Source organism: Passer domesticus, chromosome 24, assembly GCF_036417665.1.
Source record: "Passer domesticus isolate bPasDom1 chromosome 24, bPasDom1.hap1, whole genome shotgun sequence".
In the NCBI taxonomy this organism is placed as follows: Eukaryota; Metazoa; Chordata; class Aves; order Passeriformes; family Passeridae; genus Passer; species Passer domesticus.
Genome location: NC_087497.1, coordinates 5,931,380 through 5,951,176, shown reverse-complemented (window position 1 = coordinate 5,951,176; position 19,797 = coordinate 5,931,380). Strand labels below are relative to the sequence as shown.

General features: G+C 48.0%; 1 protein-coding gene across 1 annotated transcript in view; it reads left to right on the top strand.

The window, feature by feature from the left end:
* Positions 1 to 528: 528 nt before the first annotated feature.
* The window catches only part of MACO1 (macoilin 1), a 29,175-nt gene continuing 9,906 nt past the window's right edge, over positions 529 to 19,797 (top strand). Inside the window, exons 1-6 of the mRNA XM_064398179.1 lie at positions 529 to 815; positions 8,209 to 8,350; positions 10,115 to 10,241; positions 11,283 to 11,406; positions 11,743 to 11,921; positions 12,335 to 12,833. Coding sequence (XP_064254249.1) covers positions 736 to 815; positions 8,209 to 8,350; positions 10,115 to 10,241; positions 11,283 to 11,406; positions 11,743 to 11,921; positions 12,335 to 12,833 — 1,151 coding nt within the window. The 5' untranslated portion in view covers positions 529 to 735. The remainder of the gene's footprint in view (positions 816 to 8,208; positions 8,351 to 10,114; positions 10,242 to 11,282; positions 11,407 to 11,742; positions 11,922 to 12,334; positions 12,834 to 19,797) is intronic.

Sequence of the window (19,797 nt, the reverse complement as noted above, 5' to 3'; positions counted from 1 at the left end):
GGCGCCGGCCGTCACAAACTGTCACTGCCTGACTCTGCACCTGAGCCCCAGCGCTGTCCCCTTCCCCAGCTGCCCATTCGCCAGCGAGGCTGTCAATCAAGCGGGGGAGGTGGCACCTCGCTGCTACGGTGACAGAGGAAATAGAGCCCTCCTTCTTCCGTTTCCGAGTGGATGGCTGAGCTGTCCTTTTATTTTTCTGTTTCTCCTCCATTGGGGAATTTTGCTGTCGGTCACCGCAAGGGGCAGGAACCAGCCCGTAGCACAGTAGGCGGGAGGAGGCCAAAGTCTGCATTCTGATTGGTTGACAGTCCATCAATCACAATTCATCGCCTCTGATTGGGTTGCAGGGCCGTCATTCACGGCGGTGGGCGGGCCACGCGACGGCACGAGGTGGGCTCAACTTTCTCGCACTGCCATTGGTCCACTCTACCGTCTATCTGCCTTTGTCCACTGCCGATTGGTCGAACATGCTGTCACTCAGGTGGCATCAACCATTTGATTGGTGATCGCCTGGGAGGCGGGGCGCTGCGCGGCGGCTGCGCGGGGGGACACGGCGGGGAGGGACGGACCAGGAATTATTTTTATTTCTTTGTTTCCCGGGGAAAAAAAAAAGAAAAAAAAAGGGAAAAAAACCAACATAAACCCCAAAAAAAAACCCCCGCGCTCGGGAACCCCCCGCGGGGGCGGATGGTGCTGCCGTGAGCGGGGCGGGCCGGGCCGGGCCGGGCCGGCGGGATGAAGCGGCGGAGCGCGGACTGCAGCAAACTGCGGCGGCCGCTCAAGCGGAACCGCATCACCGAGGGCATCTACGGCAGGTACCGAGCGGCCGCCGCGGCGCCGGGAGCGGGCGGTTGGCGGCCACGGGCCCCCCGGCCCTGTCACCGTCATGGCGCCCCGGCGCCCCTCAGGCGCTGCCCCGCCCCGGGCCCTGCGCGCCCGCGGCGCTCCGCGGGGCCGGGGGTGCTGCTGGCCAAGGTGCTGCCGGTGCTGCCGGCATGGAGCGGCCCGGGCCGGCCCCGGGGGGCGCGCACAGCGCGGCGGCCTTCGCCGTGGGTCACCCCGGCGGGGTCCCGGAGCGCCGAGCCTGGCCTGGGGAGGGTTTACCAGCAGGGGCACTGCCGGAGCTCCGAGCTTCGTCTGGGCAGGATTTCCCAGGAGGGTCTCACAGCTGGGCACTGCCGGAGCTCCGAGCTTCGTCTGGGCAGGGTTTCCCAGCGGGGTCTCACAGCTGGGCACTGCCGGAGCTCCGAGCTTCGTCTGGGCAGGGTTTCCCAGGAGGGTCTCACAGCTGGGCACTGCCGGAGCTCCGAGCTTCGTCTGGGCAGGGTTTCCCAGGAGGGTCTCACAGCTGGGCACTGCCGGAGCTCCGAGCTTCGTCTGGGCAGGGTTTCCCGGCGGGGTGTCACAGCTGGGCACTGCCAGAGCTCCGAGCTTCGTCTGGGGAGCGTTTCCCGGTGGGGTGTCACAGCTGGGCACTGCCAGAGCTCCGAGCCTGGCCTGGGCAGGGTTTACCAGCGGGGTCTCACAGCTGGGCACTGCCAGAGCTCCGAGCCTGGCCTGGGCAGGATTTCCCAGCGGGGTCTCACAGCTGGGACTGCCGGAGCTCCGAGCCTGGCCTGGGCAGTGTTTCCCGGTGGGGTGTCACAGCTGGGCACTGCCAGAGCTCCGAGCCTGGCCTGGGCAGGATTTCCCAGGAGGGTCTCACGGCTGGGCACTGTCTGAGCTCCGAGCCTGGCCTGGGCAGTGTGTCCCGGCGGGGTCTCACAGCTGGGCACTGCCAGAGCTCCGAGCCTGGCCTGTCTGCCCGGGGAGGGTTTCCCGGCTGGGCACTGCCAGGCTCGGGCTCGCAGCGACTGCTGGCCCTGCTCCTCGGCCGGGGTGTCACAGAGCTGTGTGTGCCGTGCTGCTGCTGGGGCTGCGGGGAAGCCGTGGGAGCCAGGGGAACGGGAGGCTGGCTGGGAATTACCGGGGCTGGATGTGCCGGGGGGCACGGCAGGTGCCCGGCTCACCCCTGACCCTGGCAGTGAGGGCACAAACAGCGCTGAAGGGAGATGCACGTGGGATGTGCCTCATCCCCAGCACTGGGATTTGTGTTGTTTCCCCAGGTGTGCTTTGTGTTGTTCTCCAGGTGTGCTTTGTGTTGTTCTCCAGGTGTGCTTTGTGTTCTCCAGGTGTGCTTTGTGCTCCCAGGTGTGCTTTGTGTTGTTCTCCAGGTGTGCTTTGTGTTGTTCTCCAGGTGTGCTTTGTGTTGTTCTCCAGGTGTGATTTGTGTTCTCCAGGTGTGATTTGTGCTCCCAGGTGTGCTTTGTGTCCCCACGGCTGCTGTGAGCCTGTGTAAGGAGTGTTGGGAGCTCTCTGAGTGTGCCAGGCTCTGTGTGGCGTGCAGGAATCGTGCGTTCCTCAGTCAGCAGGAGTTTGGGTCAGGAGAGGCTGGCAGCTAGTGAGAGCTGTAGTAAATGTGCTGCTGTCCCATTTCTGTTTCTAGTTCAGTGGGGTTGATGAATGCGGTGCCTGGAAACCTGAGCGAGCTCATACAATTCAGATGTTAACTTTGCATGAGGGAAGCAGCTGCTGGGGAGCTGGGACAGGAATGAAGTTGTCCCAGTGTGCTGCTTATCCACACTTGTAGTGAATCTGTGAGAGTAGAGTGCTTCTTGCTTTAGACTTTCAGGGTTTGGGAAAACCCTGCCTGGAACCGTAAAGAAAAGCATCCCTTGTGTAGAAATGATTATTCAAGGTGAAGAATAATTCAAATGTATAAGGAATTGCTCATGACTGGATTTCAAAAGGATCTCCAAATGCTTTGCCTGTGAGGTGGCTGGCAGGGAAGGTGGGGTGAGAGAAGGAGGGGAAGTCAGGGAAAGCTCAGAGAGCTCCAGGAGCTGAGTGTGTGCAGCAGGAGGAGCTGCTGGAGCCCCTGAGCTCTGCCTTTGCTTCTCCTGGGATGCTTTGCTTCAGGAATGGGATTTTTAGCTTTTGTTTCACGTGGCGTTTTGCAAAACAGAAACAATCAGTGTGCTCAGAGTGTTGTCACACAGAAAAGGAGAAATAGTGGGAAGGCTTTTCCCTTTGGAAATCTAAGCAGAGGGAAGTTCTTCTGCATGGATTTAAGATCTTTCTCCTTTTTTTATTATTTTTTGTCTCTTCACTCCATAATTCAGTGATCACATACAGGTGACTTCTCACAGAACTACAGTTGTCTCAATTCTTGTAATTACTGCAGTTATTTATTCAGCTTATCTTAATTGTCCCCATCAGCTTACACAGACCCAGTAAATGCAGTTATCAGGAGGAAGCATCCTGAGTTTATGGGCAGAGCAGCCAGGCTGAGCAAACAGCACCATTGGGATGCTTAACTCTTTGTTTTGTTTGGTTTTTAAATTAAGCCTGATCTTAATTTAAGCCTCCTGTCCAGCCTGGCATGTAAGCAGGGCAGAGCTGTCACTGAGACACTGGGGTGGGTGAGGGCTGGGAAAATGAGCAGTTTTGGGGCAGAGCTGGGAAAATGAGCAGTTTTGGGGCAGAGCTGGGCAAATGAGCAGTTTTGGGCCAGGGGAGGAATTGTCCTGCAGGGAAGCTCTGGTGGCAGAGTTCATTGTGTGTGTCAAACTGAAGCAGATTGTAAGAAGTGATAGAAAAACAGAGCAGAGTTAGAAATTTAAAATTTTGGGCAGCACTGAAAGGTGTGGATGATCTGTCACTCTGAATGCTGATTTTTGCATTGACTTATGCTCTTTAGAAGTATTGCAGGATCTGTGGAAAGAACTTTATTGTAATTTAAAATAACTGCTTTCAACAGATCTCCAAAGCCACCACACTCCCAGGAGGAATTGGAGGGTCTCTCATTTCCACAGCTTCTATTCCAAATTTTCCCTTTTCCTGTGTCAAACAATGGCAACAAAGTGATTTAACATCCCCTACCTTTGGCAGGGTGCATGCATTAAACCCTTAATTGTTAATTAGAAGTATTCATTGCAGCTTGTCATCAGTTAAGAATTAAAGTTTATTTGTTCCTGCTTGTTGCTGAGTCTTCCCAGCCCTCATCTTTGATCTGGCTGAACCCCTTCAGCTGCACTGCTGATTTTGCTTCTTTTGGCTCTGCTTGGTCCCACTTTCCTGGCTGGGGAAGTTTCAGGATGAATTCCACACCTCCCTGTCACATCAGCTGCTGGCTGCTGTCTCGTGGGTTCCCTGACAATGCTCCTGAAGTGCTCCATGTTCCTTCAGAGGCAGGATTTATTTTAGCTGGGGATGTAAATTGTCCTTTCTGCCAGGCACTCCGGGGGCTGGCAGCCAAGTGGGTGCCTGGCAGGGGGGGCTGGTGACCCTGGTGGCACAGGGCAGGGTTCCTGGGTGCCCCCACCCCACAAACGCTCCTGCTTCCCTCTGCTGAATTCCAGGGACTGCATTTCCAGCAGCCAAATAAACTGGAAGGAAAACATCAGCACTACCTCCTTTTTTAGGCTTTTCTTGAAAATCCATAATGATTCCTCCTGCTAATTTATTCTTCTTTTTTTCCCAGCTTCCCACAGAGGGTAAAGCATTTTGTGGAGGTCTGGAACAAAGCAGCACAGCTGCCTTTTATGACCTGAACTTCAGTGCAGGGCTCCAGTGTCATTTATCCTGCATTTCACGTGCTCTGCTGTGCCAGCCCCTCTGCCCTGGCTCTCACTCCCTGCAGCTAAAGGAGCTCTCCTGTGGCTGCATTTTGGGGTTTGGGGTTTTGCAGCTGAATTCCCAGAGCTGGCAGTGCCTCCTGGCCCAGCCCCACAGTGCTGTGTGCCCCTGCCTGGGGGATTTCCCTTCCCTGCTGCCCAGCTCAGGGTGGGTGCCCTCTGTGCCCTGGCATGGCACAGAATCAGGGCTCAGGGAGCTTCCCTTACATTTCTTTTCCTTTCCAGACCTGTGGCTGGCAGGTGTTCCACGTGCTCAGTGCTAGCAGAGATGTTTTCTGCCTTTCAGACTCGCCGTGTTTCCCTTCTTCTGCCCGCTGATAATAATCTCAGCTATCTGTTTGTGTGTTTATTTAGATAAAGCTTTAATATTTGCTAATCTCCACTCAACATCCCTGGTGTTGTGGCTGCTGGGTAACCCTGAGGTGGAGGGGCTGTTGATTATTTGGTGATTTCACCCAAAAGCTCCAATTCACCTTTTGAAAGCTCACCTGTGCCCTTGGCACCCTGTCAGCCTCAGGATTCCTCCCACTCCATTGTCTGGGATGAGTCAGGCTGCCAAATGGAACGTGCCAGGATTGCCTTTGCAGCCTTTGGGCCTTGCTGATAACAGTGGGATGGAATTGGGGCTTTATCCACCCCCAGTTTGGGTTTGGGCTGCAGAATTGGGGCTTTTTCTAAGGATTTTTGGCAGTGTTTTTACCTTACAGCCGGCAGAGGATCTGCTTCTGCAGGGGCAGTAAAAGGAGAACAAAGAACAAGAGAGGGAAAAAAAAGGGAGGGGGGGAAGGAAATGGCATCTGGCACTTGCAGGGGGAGGAAAAATCAGGAGAAAAATTATTTATTTGCAAATTCCAAGGGGGAGCACAGGCACTACAGGGCTATGAATCAATCTTTCTATTCAGTGTACATTAGGCATCAATTGATCTTGCAGAGAAATTGCAGCTCTGTAATCCCTGCTCCTCCTGCCCTGTGCCCTGCTCCTGGCATGGATGTGCCCATCCTTCCCTTTCCTTTATCACCCTCCAGGATCAGATGCCATATGGGGAGAGCCCTGTCCTTACACCTCTGCCAGCTCACCCAGGGCAGAGTTTTTGACATGTGTCAGGAAATTGGATAACCCAGATTTTAGGTATTCACCTGCAAGAATCTTCCCTGCATTGGATCCACCTCAGAATTCCAGTTGGCCTCGTGGAATACATTTGGAATGAACAGGTTTTCCAGGGGATTTCATTCCTGGGGGTGTGTTTCAGCTGGGGGCTGCCTGAACACAAACCTGCACCTCAGGGGCAGCAGGATTTGGGATTTGGGCTCCTTCCCTGCTGGGGCCAGCCCCAGGATTGAGCTTTGAGACTTTCCTGAACTCCTGGAGTTCTGAGCCCTTCAGACAATGAGAAATAGGCTCTGTAACAGTGTTGGCAAAACCTCCTTACAAGTGTTGCATTGTTCCAATTCCACTTTCGAAGGTGCTAAGTGTCAGCAGGGCCCTTGGATTGATAGGAATTTAATATCAGAAATCACTTTAATGGCTGTGTTACAGAACTCTTGTTCAGCAAATGCTTTCATTGGAGTGGCACTTCACTGCTGAGCAGCATCAGTCCTGACAGCCTCGTTTGCTGGGAAAATGGGGTCTCCTCCTGCCTTCCAGTGGCAGGAAAATCAACAATAGCCACGAGAGGAGCCCAGCAAAAGGCTCCACAACACAACTGAAGTGAGCAGGGAGTTCCTGGCTGCGATGGTTTTCTGGAATGCCTCAGATCTGAGGGGTTGCACGGGTGCAATTCCAGAGTCTGGACCAAATTTCACCTTCAGGGTCAAATATTCTCTGAGTGCAGCTGCTTTTTACAGAGTTCTGGTGAGGATCTGAGCTGTAACTAGGGAGAGGCAGCCTGGGGAAGCATGATCCACCAGGACAGTGTCACCATTTGGGGTTTTGGTGTGGGATATTTCCTTGGGTTTGAGCATTTTTAACATGCTCAGTGCCTGGGGCTGGCTCCCTCAGAACTCAAACCAGCACTTCCTTAAATTTGCGAGTGTGTGCCATGAATTTAGTTTCCATTCCACTGAAGTGTTCCTGGAGCCTTTTGCAGTATTTTTCCCTGCCCTTTCTGTGGATAAAGGCACTCTCAGGCACCTGCCACTCAGCCCTGACTCCCAGGAAATCCAAGAGTTTTCCCAGCGCTGTGCATTGCCTGAACTTGGCTGGGAATTGCACAAGTTCAGTCATTTCCACACCTCTGCCTGTACCCAGCTCTTTCCCTGGAAATTTGGTGTTTTGTCTCTCCCCCCAAGCTCTGAACAAGTCCCTAAAAAAGCCCCATGGCCCCAGCAGGGCAGAAACTCGAGCCTGCCTGGCACAAGGTGCCAGCCCTGGGCACCTCCCACTCAACATTCCAGGGCAAAGTTCTGCTGCTTGTGCTGGCAGGGTGGCACAGGAGGGAAAACAAGTTCCTAAAAGGACAATTTGCGTTTGATTTAAACAAGAAAAAATATTTTTACATCCCCTTTTCTTTTTGTTGTAACCTAATAGAGAGCAGCAAGGTGTTGGGGAGCTGGAGTGACAGATCTGGGGTGGTGGCTTTGGGGAAAAAAAGGGTTTTTTTCTGTTTTTTTTTAAGAATGGATTGGGCTGATGCCTCAAGTGTTCCTTGGGTATGAGCTCAGAATGTTTTGAAGCTCTGTTGCCAAGAAGGATCATCAGTGGTTCAAAATGCAGGACTCAGAACATGGGAATGTGGCTCAGAAATAATTAAAAATAGAAGTTGGGCTGCTCTCAGGCCTCGTGTGCTTCCATTTTTTTGGGGTTTGGTTTGTTTGTTTTTAAGGGATCCATTTGCCTCCATAGAAATGTTTTCAAATCTAACTCTGATAATATAAAATCAGTCTTGAAATTGCTGTAGGATTAAAACACACCTCAGTTTATTGGTGTTGCAGTCTGATAAATGAGGGGACATCTGCAGCCTGCTGGGGAGGGAGATGGGTGCTGATGAGCAGGGACCCTGCTGTTTATTGGCAATAAAAATAAATGCAGTTCAGTGCTGGCTTCGTTAGGCCAGCTGTAATGGGAGAATAAAAAAAAATTAAAAAAAAAAACCACAAAAAAACCCAAAAAAACCAACAAAAAAACCCCACAAAAAAAAAAAACCCAAAACAAACAAGCCTAAACTTATTTTATAAAATTATTTTGGCTGACATTCTTCCTTCTATGTATTACAGCTGTCCTTAGTTTTAATTCTGAATATTTTAATTAAAAATCAGTTTGCCAGTTGGAAAGCCTGAGCTGAAATGTCCTTTTTCTTTCCCCCTGTACCTGAAGTTCCTGGTGGTGTGGACCCTGGCAGATTTTGTAATGGGAGAATAAAAAAAAAAAATTATAAAATAAGTTTAAGTTTGGGGTTTTTTGTTTATTTTAGCTGACATTCTTATTTCTATGTATTGCAGCTGTCCTTACTTTTAATTCTGAATATTTTAATTTTAAATAAGTCAGTTTGCCAGTTGGAAAGCCTGAGCTGAAATGTCCTTTTTCTTCCCCCAGCACCTTCCTGTACCTGAAGTTCCTGGTGGTGTGGGCCCTGGTGCTGCTGGCAGACTTTGTGCTGGAGTTCAGGTTTGAGTACCTGTGGCCCTTCTGGCTCTTCATCAGGAGCGTGTACGACTCCTTCCGCTACCAGGGCCTGGTGAGTGGGCACAGGGCAGCAGTGCCCCTGTGCCACCTGCCTCAATTGGGAAATGAAATCAAGATTTAGCCAAATTCTGATCCCAGGGCCTGGTGAGTGGGCACAGGGCAGCAGTGCCCCTGTGCCACGTGCCTGAACTGGGAAATGAAATCAAGATTTAGCCAAATTTCCTTCCCAGGCCTGGAGAGTGGGCACAGGGCAGCAGTGCCCCTGTGCCACCTGCCTGAACTGGGAAATGAAATCAAGATTTAGCCAAATTCTGATCCCAGGCCTGGTGAGTGGGCACAGGGCAGCAGTGCCCCTGTGCCACCTGCCTGAACTGGGAAATGAAATCAAGATTTAGCCAAATTCTGATCCCAGGGCCTGGTGAGTGGGCACAGGGCAGCAGTGCCCCTGTGCCACGTGCCTTAACTGGGAAATGAAATCAAGATTTAGCCAAATTCTGATCCCAGGCCTGGTGAGTGGGCACAGGGCAGCAGTGCCCCTGTGCCACCTGCCTCAATTGGGAAATGAAATCAAGATTTAGCCCAATTTCACCACAGAGAAGTCGTGTTTAAATTCCCAAGCTGGGTTTGAATTAAGCAGAATTATTTATAATCTTGTGTATGTGTAAACAGAAGACTTGCTGTATTGTTTTAAAGAAAACCCTCTTCTATAGAATTTTAAAATATTTTAATTTATGTGTCTATGTGTATATACACACAGATATGCTGCTATATATGGCTTTATAAAATATTGTTATTTATATAGTTTTATATCTCTTATATACATATATAAAATATATATTTATATAGAAAATAGTTTTTATAATTTTATATATTAAAATTAAACATGTACTCTATATATGGCTATATAAAAATACAGCCATATAAAATATTGTTATTTATGTAGATGTATATATTTTATATAAATACATACAATTTATATAGAAAAATGTCTAATTTTATATATTAAATTAAACATTTACTCTATATATGGCTATATAAAAATACAGCCATATAAAATATTTTTATTTATATAGATGTATATATTTTATATAAATACTATATATATTTATATAGAAAAATGTCTAATTTGATATATTAAAATTAAACTTGTACTATATATGGCTACATAAAAATATAACCATACAAAATATTGTTATTTCTATAGATGTATATATTTTATATAACTACAGTATATACTTATATAGAAAAATGTCTAATTTGATATATTAAAATTAAACATGTACTATATATGGCTATATAAAAATATAGCCATGTAAAATATTGTTATTTCTATAGATGTATATATTTTATATAGAAAAATGTCTAATTTGATATATTAAAATTAAACATGTACTATATATATGGCTATATAAAAATATAGCCATACAAAATATTGTTATTTATATAGATGTATATATTTTATATAAATACTATATATATTTATATAGAAAAATGTCTAATTTGATATATTAAAATTAAACTTGTACTATATATGGCTACATAAAAATATAACCATATAAAATATTGTTATTTCCATAGATGTATATATTTTATATAAATACATACAATATTTATATTTTTATAAATTACTTACATAGATATAATTTTCTATATTTAAATTAACCATGTAAAATTAGAAATACTGCTGACTTATAAAACCATCACCATTAGATATTTTATATAAAATGTATTAGATGTATTTTAATACAGACAAAAACCTGGATTTGGTGTGGAATAACCAAGCCCTGTTCTTCTTCCCCTCCCTCCTTTCTTGCAGGCCTTCTCAGTATTTTTCGTGTGTGTAGCATTCACCTCCAACATCATCTGCCTGCTCTTCATCCCGATCCAGTGGCTGTTCTTCGCTGCCAGCACCTACGTGTGGGTGCAGTATGTGTGGCACACAGGTGGGCATTGTTCTCCCTTTCCAGCTTCCTGACTCATTTGTGATTTCTTGATTTCCAGCCCTTCTTTGCTGACAGCTCCCAGGGCTCAGTGTGTGGCTCCCATTTTCAGGAACAAACCCCCTCTGCTGTTGCCTCGCTTAATGTTGGTTTTTTAGAGTTAAAAATGTTGGTTTGGTTTTTTGTTTTGCACTTGGGGGGCATCTCCAGTAAGCAGGAACTGGAGGGGAGTAAACAGGAGTTCCAGGGCAGTTAAAAAAATTTTCTTTTTATTTATTTTCTTTTTCAATTTAAAATTTAATTTTAAATTGCTGACTTTAAAACTCTCCTGCAGTGATTCAACAGCTACAGAGCACACAGGACAAGTTTGTGACAGTGTTCTGTTCTTCCACAATGTGCTGATAATTTAATGAATAATGTTCAAATATCAGTTATTCCAGTGATCAGAGTTTAATTCTGTTTTAGCAAAGCTGGATCCACTTTCTGAGCTGGTGATGCCAGTTTGGGGCTTCCAGGAGAATTCTTGTTCCCCTCTTGCCCTTTCCTCCCTGAGTTTATTCTCACAAATCCTGGGTTTGGATAAAGCACTGAGGTTGGGGGAGGTGATTTCAAGTCAAAACATTTGAGGAATTTAATTCAAATTTTTTTTGGGGTAACTTTTCACTGCTCCCAGCAGCAGTGTGGGAGCCACTTGCTGCCCAGCTTCCACCACCTGCAGAATGTGGGGTTATTTTTGGAGCTGTATTAATGTGCTCAAGCCTAATCTGAAGTTGTTCAGGTTGATGCTCAGAAGGAAGAACCTGATGGGCCAGTTTCAGCTGTAGCTATTGAGCTGATTTAATATTTTAATTCATGGCAACCTGAGGAGTTACTCATTTTCAGTGCTCATCCAAGTTGATGGGAACTTGCTTTTTTTTTCTTTTTTTTTTCTTTTTTTGGTGAAAATCTTTAAGGTTTGTTTCCTCAGACTCCTGAAATGTTGTAAAAATAACTTTCTGCCTGATCTGTGTCCCTGAGGTGCCTCTGTTTCCCTTCTCTCCACAGAAAGAGGTGTGTGCTTACCAACAGTATCACTGTGGATACTTTTTGTTTATATTGAAGCAGCCATTAGATTTAAAGATTTAAAAAACTTCCATGTGGACCTTTGTCGTCCATTTGCAGCACACTGGTGAGTGCTTCTCTGTCCTTGTCCTGTTAACCTTTATTTCACCAGGAAAATGAATTATCAGGGCTTTTATTTGGGTTCAGGGCTTGGCTCTTCAGTTTTTCCTCACAAATATTCCATGAGCAATGTGTGTAAACAAGGACCCAGTGCCACCTTTCTGTGCTGGCAGGAATCTGCAGTGTGGATATTCCAAGCATTTCTTGAAAGCTCCTGTGGAGCAGCAAAAACCACTTTATCAATCAGTTCGTGTGGACATGGTTCACAATGTGAATTGTGTGATTAATTTGCTATCATGGCTACAGTTTGATTCACAATATTGCTTTTTTTTTCCCTCCTTAGCATTGGCTACCCTGTTGTGACTTTGGGCTTTGGCTTTAAAAGTTACGTCAGCTACAAGATGCGTTTGAGGAAGCAGAAGGAGGTGCAGAAGGAGAACGAGTTCTACATGCAGCTCCTGCAGCAGGCGCTGCCCCCAGAGCAGCAGATGCTGCAGAGGCAAGAGAGGGAGGCAGAGGAAGGCAAGTTATCCCTTCATGTGTGCTCTGGTCTCTGCTGTAGTGAGGGAAAATGATGATTTAAGTGGTTTTTACGTGCTGAGGAGGAGCTGCCTCTGTTTGGGGGTGTGGTGAGCTCAGAGGGGCAGAAATGGAATCACTCTGGAGTGGTTAATGTGACAGGAAAAGGGAATTATGGCCTCAGTTCTGGTCAGTCAGTGTTGTGTGAAGCTCTAGCATTTATTCTTAAATCTCTCTTTCCTGCCTGAAAAAGCCTTAAAATAGGTGACTTTGGATTCTCTTTTGTGGAGTCTCCAATCCTGAGAGTTTCCTGCAGGAATGATGGATGTGTCCATAATGATTTTTTCTTTCTGTGGCATGGTATTGATGGATTTAATGAACTAAGTTGTTTTTTTTTTTCCACTTTGGTGTTGCAGCAGCCAAAGGATTATCTGATATGGATTCCTCAATACTCCTGCAGCACAATGGAGGCATTCCAGCCAATAAAAAAATCTCTGCGACGTTGCCAGAGCTGGAATATCGAGAAAAAGGGAAAGAAAAGGACAAGGATGCAAAGAAACACAACCTTGGAATAAACAACAACATTTTGCAACCTGTAGACTCTAAAATACAAGAAATTGAATATATGGAAAACCATATCAATAGTAAAAGATTAAATAACGATCTTGTAGGAAGTACAGAAAACCTCTTAAAAGAGGACTCATGCACTGCCTCGTCCAAAAATTACAAAAATGTCAGTGGGGTTGTGAACTCCTCACCCCGCAGCCACAGTGCAAGCAACGGGAGCATCCCCTCCTCATCCTCTAAAAATGAGAAAAAACAGAAATGTGCCAGCAAGAGCCCGAGCACACACAAGGACTTAATGGAAAACTGTATTCCTAATAACCAGCTAAGCAAACCAGATGCACTGGTGAGGTAAGTTGGGCCTGAGCCTTGTCTCCTCCTGCCTTGCTCCATCAGGACTCGGGGGTTTTTATCAAAATGTCCTTTGTGGTCACATAGAGAAGTGCAGTGGTGGGAGAGGATCTCCAGGAGATGTGTGGAGCTGCGTTCCTGCTTTTTGTTTGACGTGCAGCCTGCAGCAGATTGCTTCATTTCTGGCTCGGGATCTGCTGCTCCCCTGCCTCACTGCTCTGTCGTGAGGCACCAGGAACACTCTGGTGGAAGGCAGGAGGCAAACCTGAGAAACTCAGCTCCTGTGTCCCTTCTGTGGAGCAGCCTTGCCTCTGCAGGGAGTTCCCTGGGGTTTCTTGCTGCCTGAACAGGTGCTTTGGTTTTGTTTTTCCTTTGAAGTGTTTGGCTTTTGCTTTAATCTCCAATTCCAAGCGTGCAGGGAGCCAGTGCTGGTGTGGGGCTGAGCTCAGCTCTGCTCCCAGCCCTGGGAATGTGTCAGCATGGACAAGTGCCAGCTTCACACGTGCCCTGGGAGTCCAGAGGGAGCTGTGGGGAGCAGGGCTCACCCTGGCACAGATGGTGTTGGTTGGCACGTGCTGCCAGGAAAGGCCCCAGTGAGGAAAGTGGTGTGACTGTGCATGGAGGGATGTCTGGAGCAAAAACTGTTCCACAATTCTGCCCTTCTCCAGCATTTTCCACCTGCACTGTGTCTCTTATTCCTTATTCCACCAAATCAGTGGTGGCCAGCTTAATTGGCAGATCAGGCTTGTTTTCCCTGCAGGTACCTTTGATAATTGGGCTTTTATCTCTGAGGATTTGTCCTGTGGGAACACAATCACTTCAATGGAAATATTATTTTCCCCTCTGATAATCACTCTACCTTGATTGACATACCCCTGCCAATTAAACACCTGGACTAATTGATACCTGGTGTGTGTAGAGAACCTGTGTGAGGTTCAGAAGGCAGGCAGTGGGATCTGTGACAGGATGGGTGGGCTGCAGAGGCTCTGCCTTCAGCAGAGCTGCTCCAGGCCTGCCTGGCTGTCCCCAACCCCAAGCTCTGCCCCCCTGATGAGCTTTATTTGCTCCATCTTGGAGGGTCAGCTCAGTTTGCTGCAGTTGCAAACATTGCTCAGCCTTGAGCAGAGGGAGGGGAAGGGATGAGAGTTCAACTGGTGTGTTTAAAGCTTCAGTTTCCTGGTGAAATCTTGGTGTGGGAGCTTAGAGCAGGTGCTCACTAATTACCCACGGTGAGTTTTGGAGCACAGAAATGAGTCTGCAACAAAACAGGTCCTGTCCTGAGGGGATTGCAGCTCCTGGGACTCGCTGGGGAAGGACACAGAACACAGAAGGGCCTCACTCTGCCCTCCGAGGGAATTGAGCTCCTTCAGAGAACTGTTTTTGGGATGTGTGGCTGTGGAGATGTGCCACAAATCCCCTGAGCTGTTTGTTGTCCCTGATGTCCCTGTGCAGGCAGCCCAGGAGCCCCAAAGCCCAGGCTCCTGCTCCCAGCTGCTGCCTGGAATCATTCATGCAACCTTGTTTCTGCTCAGCCTGCCCGTGCAACTCCCACACCAGTGGGAGCACAAACTCACCTGACAAATTGGATGGGATGGATGCACTTACATTTAAAAATTCATGGTGTTTTTTGTCTTTTAACCTTGTCAGTTATCCCATCCCTGGAGTTCCAGGCATTTGTTCATCATTTTTTCCACTTCCAGGAGTGTTACTCATTCCTGTTATTAAACTTGCAGCCTGCATTGCTGCTGGAGCCTGGAGAGGGCTGAGTGAAGTCCTGCATTTGTTCAGACTCAGCTCAGACCTGCTCAGCTTCCAAATAAAGCTGCTTTTCCTGACGGGGTGTCCAGCAGGATGGCAGACCCGAGCTGCTTTCCTTTTGTGTCCACAGCTGATGGCCCTGGGCTGAGTAACCAGCAGCAAATGTGAAATATTCCTTCTGCTGCTGGGTTGGGATTAGCAGGGCTGGAGACACTCAAGATCAGGAGGTTTTGGAGAGCAGGAGTTTTACAGAGTTGTTAACTTGGAGATGTTTGATGCGATCCATCTGCAGGAGTCCTGCTAGTTAAGGTTGATGCAAATATTTTATACATGCTCTTATTTGAAGCTCAGCTTTTCTTTTTGCTGTGTCTGCTGCAATGTCAGGGCCTGAGTGCTTGGTTTTGTGGAGAGGAATTTCCTGATGCCCATCCCTGGGGATTGTTCCATTCTTGCTGGAGCTGAGGGGTTCCAGAGGCTCAGGAACATCTGGGGTTTTCTGAGACATCTCCTGAGGGTGCTGGAATCTTCTGGAGCTTGTCAAGCCCTTTATCCTTGAATCTGTGGTGTGAGTGCTCCTTCCCAGCTCCCTGGCCATGGGGCCACAGGGATCCATTTGGGATCAGCCTGGTGGAGCTTGTCAAGCCCTTTATCCCTGAATCTGTGGTGTGAGTGCTCCTTCCCAGCTCCCTGGCCATGGGGCCACTGGAGGGATCCATTTGGGATCAGCCTGATGGAGCTTGTCAAGCCCTTTATCCCTGAATCTGTGGTGTGAGTGCTCCTTCCCAGCTCCCTGGCCATGGGGCCACAGGGATCCATTTGGGATCAGCCTGGTGGAGCTTGTCAAGCCCTTTATCCCTGAATCTGTGGTGTGAGTGCTCCTTCCCAGCTCCCTGGCCATGGGGCCACTGGAGGGATCCATTTGGGATCAGCCTGTGTCCCTTTGCACTCTGCTGTTTGTCAGGAGGTGCAGAGCAAATTCATCTCTTCTACCATTTCACTGGCATTCCTGAGGTGAAACAGATTCACAGCCCCAATATATGGAACAAGTCCAAGCTGTAATTGCTGCAGAATTAATTTTTTTGTTGTTGTTTATTCCACATTATGCTGCAAAACCCATGATCTGCCTCTGCCTTTCAGCACCCTTAAAAATCCCTGCACTGGAAGCACACAAAAACCTGGCAGGGCAGCTTGGCAGAGCTGTCTGTCTCCACAGAGGTCCTGCCTTTGGCACACGAGCTGATGAACAAGCTGTCTCATGTACTAATTATTCCCACAGATAACGAGGACATCTTCTGGCAGTTGGACTGGGAAAATTCTTGGTGAAGCAAAAAGCTGCTCTGCCACAGCTTATTTCACTTTCCTGAAATGGTGTTACCTGCAGGGACAGACTGGGAGGTTTTGATGGGAATTTGGTGCCAATATTGTGACATTTGGGCAGAGAGGGGCTGCTGCCTCCTGCTCACCCCCCTGCCTGCAGTGGCATTAAAGCAGCAGAAGGTTTCCTGTGTCAGCTGCAGGGGGGTCATGGCCAAGCTTTCCTGCCCCAGGACAGAAAATCAGGATTGGGAATGGGAATGAGGAGTGTGGGAGCCAGTCCCTCCTGCAGCCCCTTCCCCAGGCAGCAGAGAGCTCAGGAGCAGAGCAGCCTTTGGAAATGGCAGCAGCAGGAAGGGCAGGTCCTGGTTTTCTGGGATTCCTGTGGTTTTCTGGGATTCCTGGCTTTTTGGGAGTGAAAGCTGCTCCCAGGAGCTGCAGGGAGAGCCTGTCAGTCCCAGCAGGGGCACCCCAAAAAGCAGCTTCACTGCCAGCTTCTGCTGGTGCCAGGCTTTTGGAGAGCATCTCGGGGCTCTGTGGGTACTTCAAAATGATAATTTTTCTATAAGCTGTGTTTCATTCGAGTGCAGTTGCCAGGTGATTATGGGATGGAGTAAACTGAGCAGCCAGCCATCAGTGCTGGGGAGCATTCAAGCTGAATTGGGATGTCCTTGGGTTCATCCATCCATCTCCCCCGAGGCCTTTGGGGGAATATTCCCTCTCCGAGGTGATCCCTGATGAATTCTCCTGGCAGGGAGGGGCAGGAGGTGGTGCTCAGCCAAGGAAATGGGTAAATCTGCAGTCACAGAATGCCAAACTGAAGGAATTGACCTCGCTTGTATAAACAGCACAACATAATCTGCAACTAAACCTCGTTTAAAAGCAGGTTTGTGTCAGAGCGAGGGAGAAACCTCTTCCAGAGCTCAGGTTTCCTTTGCTCCCCCTCCTCTGTAAATAACTTTCTCCAATAAGCCAGGAAATAAGTGACTTAAGCAGCAAATGAAATGAGAGCAAGAATAACAATAATGTGAAAAGTGCTGCTTTAGGGTCATTTATCACTGCAGCAGCAGTGCAGGCTGTTCCAGAGGGGGGAGGCCTCCCTGTCCTGCTCCCTGCTTGCAGCAAGGATTTTTTTATATTTTATTATTTATATATATTTTTTATGCCTTTGTGTTGGTTTACCTTGATGTGCTTTTGTTTTGGAGTGCTGTTAATGTCCTGGTGGCAGAGGTGACCTCTGGGGCAGGGCAGGGAGCACATGTGGCTCTGAGGGCTAACTCCCTTCTTCTTGTCTCCTTAATGAACTTGTGTCTGCCTAATTGGGACAAAACCACCCAGGAAGCCTTTGCATGATGGTGGATTTTGATCTCCCCCTGGTTTTAGGGAGACAGGAGCCTGTATTTGCTCTGTAATTGGCAGAAAACAGATTTTTCTCTGCTCTGCTGTTTCAAGCTGCAGCAAAACCTTCAATGTAATGAAAAGGGGTAATTAAAACCTGCTGAAATCCCACTGTAAAACCTCACTCCAAACAAGCCCACTGACAAAGCAGTTTCCAGTGGTTCTCTGTGGCACTGACAGAGAGGAATTCTCTGTGTTGGTTGTTTTCTGGCCCCTTTGAGGGGATGTCTCGTGGGTGTTCCACCCTCCCCGAGCCCTGACCCCACAAATTCCCAAATTCCAAGGCCACAGCAGGGAGGGCTGTGCCCGTGGCCTCATCTCTGCTGCTCCCCAGCACCCTGAGCTCTGTTCCAGCCCCACTCAGGTGCAGGAATGCCAGCAGCCAGATGGCTCCACAGCCCTGCCAAAACCACAAATTCAGCCTGTCCTGTGCCAGCCCCTCAGAGCTGCTCAGGCCTTATCTGCTCAGGGTTTCTGTTCCTGGAATGCTCAATACCCAAAAGAAATCAAAAGAAATCTCTGAGGTTGGCACAGTCTGAGCTACAGGTAGAAGCTATTTACAGCTCTTATCTTCAGTTATCACTCCACTGTAGGCATGGATATTGAGGTTGTTTCTGGGTCAGTGTCAAGTGGCATTCAGGTGCATTCCTCTATTGAAACAGCATTTTTCCACCTGTTTGTGAAAACCTGGATTAAAACCCATCAGCTGTTTGCACAGCCCAGTCTGGTGGTGGTTCCTACAGCTTCTTGCTCTCTTTCCTTAAAGCATTTGCTCTCTCTAAAACACTGGGCTGCTGCTTTTTTGGCAGATGAAACGAAACTCTGATTTCGTTGCCCAATAACTGCCCTGTCCATCATTTCACACTGCACAGGGTGGCACCACTCACCCAAAGCCAGCTGCTGCTCTTCCCATTTTGGGGCTGAGGTTGGAATATTTGGTCAGATTTACACATTCTTTCCCTCAGCAGAGCACCAGGCGTTGAAGTGATTTGTGCACTTCCCTTTGAGGTGGGTACTTGCTTTGTGCCTGTAAATTGATTTTTTTTTCTTCTGAGGGTGCTTTTGACCATTTCTCGAGCACTGAAGGAGTTAATCTTGCTGGGAGGGCACTTCCATGGGGCTGGAGAGGCAGGAGGGGCTGGGGCTGGAGTGGGCTGAGCCTCTGGGGCTGCTCTGGCTCCTCGTTCCCCCTCTCCCCTCTCTGGGCTCTTTTTGCTGTTACAAACCCCCCTCTCTGGATTTCCACAGCCTTGGGGATGCCACACTCCCCCTCTGCAGGCAGTGGCACGGGATGTTCTCCCTGCTCATCTCTCAGTGCCTTTTAGGCTGAGATTTCCCTGCCTTGAAACCCAAAAATGTTTCATTAAGGAATCAGAAGGCTGCAGCCATTCATCTGCACTGCTGAGTGTCACTGAGGGCAGCTCTTTTTGGCTTTTGTCAATGTTCTCCTGCTCTTAATGTCCCACTGCCACCAATTCAGAATGCAAGCCTAGGAAATAAAACCACCTTCATCTTCTTTATGGACACTTAAAAACTCTCCAATCAATACCTGGCAGAGCAAAGGAGGGTTGTGTGAGAATGGCTGGGCTGGATTGCTTTCAATAAGTGTGTAACAGACTTGGAAAGGGTTGGTTATTCACCTGTGATGTGTTTTTATTCTAAGAATCAATAACCTTATTTGTGGGGGGAAAATGAAAGCGAGCTGAGTGCCTTTCCTCCAAAACGTGTGTTTTATTCAACAATATTTTAATTAAAAAGATTACATGAATCTTCAAGAACTTTCCAAAGCTACAATTTCAAGTGTAGAGCAGATGGTCTGTGTTCAAGAGCAATTAAAACTAAATTTACTGACTCCTGAGCTGGGGATGACTTAACACATCCTCTTACTCGGCATGCACATCATGTGCTGCAAGAAAACACCAACACCTCGAGGTGACAATTCACAGCTCAGCTCTGGCTAGCAAATCAAACTCAGCATTTGTGGACAGAATGAAATCTCTGCGGGTTTGGGGCTTCTCAGACCTCGGGGGAAATGTCATTCCATGGGATGTGTTCAGCACGTGGCACTGAATTCCTGGGGGAGGCTCTGAGGTGATGTGGAGCTGGAGAAAAGCTGATTATTTAGCTTTTCTAAATACACAGCCAGAGAGCTGGGAGAGTTGATTGTTTGGAGGCTGCAGGTTTGAGGGTTTGGCAGATGGTGCAAGGTTTATTCTGATTTTATGCAATGTGCCTGAGCCTTGGCGTGAGGGGGCAGGAAGTGTCCTGTGGAATTGTCTTTGCCAGTGTGAAAAACAAAGTTCACTCCTTAGAATTTTTAAAAGTTTAAAAAGGGACAAATATCCAGCCCTGGTGATGTTGGGGTAAAACAATATTCTCTATATACTGTTCCATTACAGGGGCACACACATATTCCTGAGTTTTATACATTATTCAAACACTCTTGTGAGTTGTTTCAGGGATTTTCTTGCTTGGTTTTAACCTTTGACTGGTC